At 37.6% G+C, this 6,332-nt stretch overlaps 1 protein-coding gene across 2 annotated transcripts; it reads right to left on the bottom strand.

Annotated features, from left to right (window-relative positions):
* Positions 1-213: 213 nt before the first annotated feature.
* LOC107820064 (lipoxygenase 6, chloroplastic) lies at positions 214-5,919 on the bottom strand. Of its 2 annotated transcripts, none has more exons than XM_075253633.1 (9): positions 5,264-5,919; positions 3,869-4,146; positions 3,536-3,773; positions 3,124-3,450; positions 2,834-2,919; positions 2,642-2,749; positions 1,838-2,139; positions 1,312-1,578; positions 214-1,209 (listed from the first exon to the last, which is right to left on the bottom strand). In XM_075253633.1, the coding sequence occupies exons 1-9, from the start codon at positions 5,634-5,636 to the stop codon at positions 450-452; spliced, it is 2,739 nt and encodes a 912-aa protein (XP_075109734.1). In that variant the 5' UTR covers positions 5,637-5,919; the 3' UTR covers positions 214-449. The 2 variants fall into 2 exon arrangements, with proteins under 2 accessions (XP_075109734.1, XP_075109733.1); XM_075253632.1 differs by having other exon boundaries at positions 3,536-3,776; positions 5,264-5,819.
* Between the last annotated feature and the right edge of the window lie 413 nt (positions 5,920-6,332).

The raw sequence follows: 6,332 nt of genomic DNA, 5'->3' as shown, positions 1-6,332 counted from the left end.
AATTAGTTGAAAATTCACTTACAACAATTTGTCTAATGAGCATAACCTCCCAAAACTTTTTAAGATATTTTACCCCTTGAGGTTTGGGATTCTACATGCATAGGCACTACCAGATAAGTGTTTTATTTTTACCCACACGATCTTTTCTCCATCCGAATTGTGAAGACACAAACAGCAAAATGTTAAATGAGAAAATTAGCCACATATATCTTCTTGGAAAGACAAAACTCAATAAGTATTATTTTCTAATTACATGGTGCTTCTCAAGAGTTTAATGCCCTCAATTTATTAGTATCCACGACCTGCAAAATATTTCTACAAGTGTTAAAAGAATGAATACTAACTACAAACTGCATGCAACCAAGTTCCAGATGATCCCTAGCAAGTCATAACCATAGAAGATATGAATAATACATTGAGTGAGCTGTGACTGTGAGATCATGAACCTGTCAGATAGAGATGCTGTTGGGAATACCGCGACAGGTAACGCCCGGACCAGAAGTAGGTAGGAGCAGTTCATATGGAGGAATGCCAGCACCACTTCGGTTTTTAAGACGATTATCCTTGTTTCTTTGGTTGATGGTATGTTCTATCTCCTCTAATTTGGCACAGAATCTTTCAGAAATCTTCAAAACTTCATGATCATTTAAGGAGAATCTTTGAAGTTCGTGCACCTGATGCAAGTATTCCTCATCTGCTGAATGAGTCGACAAGGTATCTTGAACAGCCATCACTTTAGTAGCTTGGAGTTGAGTAGGCAAAGATGCCAGAAAAGTGAACTCAGGGTGAAGAATAAAGTTCTCATAGCTGGGATCATCTTCACGTGGGATGAGCTTTCGCATAAGGGTAGGACGGTTAGGTACATAACCTCCAAAAGGGTACTGCCCAAAGTTTATTGCTGCATGTTGGCCTGAGGCAATCCAAATCATTATGGTGAGTATGCCAGACAAGTCTTCTTTAGTAACAAGCTTTGGCCACCAAGGCTCATCTTTCTTGTCAGGGTGTCCCTTGTTCTTGATCTCATTCCACCACCCTTGGAGCTCAACATCGGAAGTGACAGAATTAGGCTCGGAATAGTAGTGCTCAACATACGACTCCACATATTCTTTTATGGCAGACCATATAAGAAGGCCGTCTGCTGCATAAGGGTAGTCTTCAATCACAAGTTTCACCTCCAAAGGCATTGATGGATCCTCCACGGCCATTCCCCTTAAAAGCAATCAACGTTGTGTTTATTAGTTGAGAAGTTGCAATTATCAGATGAAACAGTAGTTCAAGGTTTTAAGAGATGTCTTGCTTTAGGAAATTTACCTTCTTATTAAATCTGAAGGCAGAGCTTCCATATCAAACCGCCACATGCTCTTGTAAGCTGCGGAGCTTATTTCCATTGAATATCTTCCGGGGCTAAAACATGCTTCAATAACTCCACCCCCGTTTATCAAACTCTGCCTCGCAAGCGCATTGATTTCCAGTGTGTAGCGCATGTGTGGGTGAAGTAGCTTGTAAATTGGGTGCATAGAGCTAAGATGCCTATGGGTTGCAATGATATACGGTTCCATACAAGCATGAGTCCTTAGCCTGAGAATTCAGTTTTACACGCACAGTGAGATCCCCGACTGAAAGGGTCAAAGCTAGAGAAAAATTTCTGCTATGTCTTTGCAATCGTCCAGTTTCAGTTTCAAATCTAATTCAACACATGGTCAATGCCAAAGTGCCCAAAGGAGAAGATTATTAGACATTATGAAAGCACAATGAGAACTAAGATTGGAAGAAAGCTACGTAAATATGTTTACAAAAAAAGATAAAAAAAGAAAAAAGAGAAGGGCTCTAAGCTTACCAGTGGTTCACCAACTGATGAATGCCAGCATCATTTGAACAAACATGTGCTTTGGCTAGATTCCAGATCCAGTGACTGGTAGAATCATGCCCATGGGTGAATATACGCTTGTTCCTAGGTGAAGAAGGTGTTGGAGGCAGTGAAAGTTCAACGATAATCGGCTTTAGAATACCTCTGGATGTGTGGAAGAGAAGTGTTCTTGATGCATAAGCTTTCCTCCCTGGCAAGGAGTTCATCTTCCCGATAAATGGCAAAAGCATGTCATGATAATCAAGTATAAACAATCTCTTGTCTTCAATTGCCTGAGCAGAAAATTAGAGCTGGTTTAAACATGAAAAGAGCCACCACAAAATAGATTTCTCAAATAACACTTTGGAAATGGATCAAGATTTGCAAATAATTGGGACAAAAAGGCGACGATGCCAAGAAAGTGCATGCATGCCACAAATTTAAGCAAGAAAAATTTCTATTTCTATGAACACTTTTTGTAGCAACTTTTCTCCAGTGGAAACTTGGTATGTTAATGAGCTTATCATTCAAATGAAAAAAATCCTCTAAAGAAGAATCAGATACTTCTGTCTACCGAATTCCTAAACTCACTGAACTCTTTAAATATATAGACCACTGATGATTATAAATCAACAAAGAACCAACACGAGAGAAATCTATCTGTCACTTATCATATCCTACACGGAAACACTGATCACTGTGTTTGAGAAACTACTACCAGGTGCATATCCAGTATGGTGAATTCAGTTTCCTGGTTAGAGCAAAGCAGCAACAAAGTACACTGGAAAATATTACCTCTTCAACAGTCAGTCCATTAAGCTCTTGTTCTATAAGATCCCTGGTAATAGCTGAATCAGGGGGGCCATAAACAGCTGGATCTAGTTTGCTAACAATTGGAAATTCCTGTTGAATACCCGCAAGCTTACTTACTGAATGTATAAAGAAAGCTTATAATTTATTTAGTACAAAAAAAATAACAAAAATTACCCTCAAAAGTTCAATATTCACAGGGTTAACCCCTGCTAAAGCTTGTCGCGCAAACTCATTATCTCGCAACCAAGCAAATCTATCCCCTGCGTAACAAAAATCAGAAAGATGCAGAGTTTATGAAATATCACTCCAGAAACTACAGTCGGAAAGAAATTAGAGAGAGCAGGTTTCTGATGGCATATATCGTCAATCTTGTGAATAAAACAGGATTCCTCAGTCTCAATAGTGCTAAATGATACAGCTAAAAACATATACTGATGAAAAAGTAATTTAATATGTGTGCTTACGTTTGATTATAGCAGGAATCTCATACTTGAGCAACCTTTTGCTGACAGAAAATACTTTATCCAAAGTATCAGAAAGAAATTTATTCTTCTGTGAATGTTCATCATCGTTCAATTCAAACCCATCGTTATAGAGTTTATCTATGTCGGAGAAGTTTGTGAAGGGAATGTCTGAGCTTGACAGTGTAGCAGCAATTAGGGGTACCAGGTTATGTAACAGAGCTTTCAACCTTCCAGCAGAAAAAGTATTTTGCTTAATTTCTTCAAAAGTTTCATCTCTAGGGACATAAACTGGATGAGGTTTCTCTATTCGACTCTCTGCTAGTGGATCTGTCAGCATCCAAAGATCAAGAAAAAAAGGTATGTCACAGAATTGAGGCACGAAAATTTTACTCCTCAACAGATTTTTCAGTACCTGTTTTAGTTGGACTTCTACCAGTCCGACAACGCCTAGGATAAGGTCTCTCTTTGCCACCTATCAGTGGCCTAGCAAGATCCTCACTTTTGTCGGGATTGCCTAACTCATTATAAACATCATAATCATAGATTCGTTCATGTAGCTTCCTCTCGCCTTTCCCAGTTCCACGAATGATCAACAAGTCTTCACGTCGAAGATCCTTGATGCCAGGTGGTGTTTCAGATGGTAGATATGCCTGCTATAACATGCAGGAGCATCCTTGATCAAGCACCATTATCTGCTTTACTAATGAAAATGAAAAGTGAAATCATTTAAAAGTATGTCGCTTACCTGATTTTGGAAGATAATTCTACTCTCTGGATTATCTTTTCGAGAGTGAATCCATGTATTAGCACTAAAGAATATAGGGCCTTCATTAAAGTTATGAACAACAATCTGCACCAAGTGTATCTCTTTGTCAAGGAAATTGGTAATAATGATAGCTCCAGGACGTCCAAAATCGCGTGGTACTCTGAAATCGGCAGCATATTCAACTATATATGGATGGTCAGAAGGCTTGGACAACCAACCTCGCACATAAGACTCCGCAATCTTTCCCGACTTGGTAACTGTGAGCAGAAAATAGTGTTAGTACTCCATTAACCTTAGAATACTACTCATGTAAAAATGTCATGTGGAATGGAATTGATGCCCTATAGTCACAATAAATGGATCCATTATGCACTAAGTGCTGTGTTGCCAATTACAGTTTTCACTACAGGAAACAAGACAAATGAACTAAAAGGCACCCAGAAAAGCTAAATAAGAAAGGCACAAAAGAATGAACCACAATATATTCCATCTAATGCACCAGGTGTTTACACCAAACCATATTAACTTATCATGGTTAAGTGATTGAACAGGTCAGAGTGTATATTAATTAAACATGGCTAGCTAATATAAGTTTATGCGCAAACAAATCTTAAGCATCTATTATAGACTTTTTGGCCAAGCTTCTCCAAGTTCAAAGCACTTTTTTTTTTCCTTCAAAAAAGTGCTTTTTCCCAAATTTGAAGTGTTTGGCCAAACTTTTAGGAGAAAAAAAGTGTTTTCGAGGAGAAGCAGAAGCGGTTTTGGAGAACCAGAAAAAAGTAACTTCTTCCAGGAAGCACTTTTTTGAGTAGCACTTTTGAGAAAAATACACTTAGAAACACTTTTTAAAAGCTTGGCCAAACACTAATTGCTGCATAGAAGTACTTTTTAAATTATTAGCCAAACCCAAATTATTGTCACCAAAAGTACTTTTGAAAAAAACAATTCTCAAAATATGCTTATTTTTCGAGCTTGGCCAAACGGGCTATTAGTCCTGTGCAAACATGTAAGTGCGGGTAATTGTTTTTCCTTCATGTTGCTCCAACAAAGAAGCAAAAATAATATTTTGAGAAGATTGAAGGTTTTCTCTTAGTTTTTTTTTTTTTTTTTTTTTTTTGGGGGGGGTGGGGGGGGGGGGGGGGGGGGAGGGGAGGTGCTATACCCTTGCTTTAGTCAATGAACCAAACCAAACCTATAACCAGCAATCTAGACAGTTGGAAATAAAGTTGAGAAGTTAGATCAAAAGAAAAACAGAAACTATAGAACTCAACTCATACAATAATAAAGTCAAAGAATCAGAAATCATAGACACTACCAAACGCAACAAGTAAATTTTATGCACAGAGATTTGTATATCCAAGAAAAATTACAAACCAGGATCAATGTCTTCACTAATGAGCTGAATCAAGATTCCCCTTCCAATCCCATTCATTAAAGACTCCCACTGATCTTCAATCTTGTCTGTGATTTTCTCCTTCATTTTCTTCCTCAAAGTAATCACTGCTCTCACATCAAGATTCCCACTTTTGCCAGAAGAAACCATTTTACTCTCCTCAGCAGATTTCTCCACAGTATTTGCAGTCTTTTTGTTATTCCCACTTTGGATCACAGCTTTAACTTGTAATATACTTCTTTTTGACATGAATTTCCTCCGGCCGCCGGTGATGATCTCCGGTGCCCGGACGGTAAGGACATGTTGGATTTCTGAGCTGAGTGCAGTGGATCTTGGTTGAGCTGTAAGCATCATTGGAATTATTGGCACCCCCACCTATGTTAAAAATTCAAGACTACAAGTTGATCAAAGGAATTATCATTCTCTAGATACTATGTATGGAGGGTGTGACAAATTTGAGATATATTTTTCCAACAAACTTGTTAGTACTGCATACAGTTTTTATTGAGTCATTTAAGTAACAGTCGTATGCGATGTGTCATAAGAAATATTTTTAAATATTCAATGACTCAACTGGATCATCATCAACTATTTTCAAGTCCTTTTTTCTTGCCCTATACTGCTTCAAATGAACTTTGAACCTTCAACTTCTTAAAATTTTATTTACAACATTTACGAGTTTACAACGATTACTAACACCTGCATGCAAAGGAGGGGAGCAACGGCGGAGCCAGAATTTTCATCAAGAAGTGTCAAAATATAAATAATTAGATAGGGAGTCAACGTATAATAGATATACATAAAATAAAAAAATTATCTAGCAATATAGTGTAATTTTCCAGCAAAGGGGTGTCAAGCTGTTCAATGTGGCTCCGCCACTGAAAACGAGTCTCCATGGTTTTTACAATGTTGAAATTAAGAAAATGTTCTTTTTAATTTTTATTTTTGCGCAAAACTAAATCTCTCATATATAAAAAAAAGAGATAGAATTATAAAACAAAAAGCTAATTTGTAAAGACCTACAAACAACACTTGGCTTCTAAGCAAGTT

Source organism: Nicotiana tabacum, chromosome 5 (assembly GCF_000715075.1).
Source record: "Nicotiana tabacum cultivar K326 chromosome 5, ASM71507v2, whole genome shotgun sequence".
NCBI lineage: Eukaryota > Viridiplantae > Streptophyta > Magnoliopsida > Solanales > Solanaceae > Nicotiana > Nicotiana tabacum.
This window is presented reverse-complemented; position numbering and strand designations above follow the sequence as displayed.

What these genes read in the sequence shown, in the direction of transcription:
- LOC107820064 (XM_075253632.1), bottom strand. Translation starts at nt 5,636, where the DNA reads ATGATGCTTACAGCTCAACCAAGATCCACTGCACTCAGCTCAGAAATC. An exon ending in GATTCCTGCTATAATCAAAC is followed by an intron (nt 2,920 to 3,123) that starts GTAAGCACACAT and finishes TTTGTTACGCAG; the next exon opens with GGGATAGATTTGCTTGGTTG. An exon ending in ATGGACTGACTGTTGAAGAG is followed by an intron (nt 2,140 to 2,641) that starts GTAATATTTTCC and finishes TTTTCTGCTCAG; the next exon opens with GCAATTGAAGACAAGAGATT.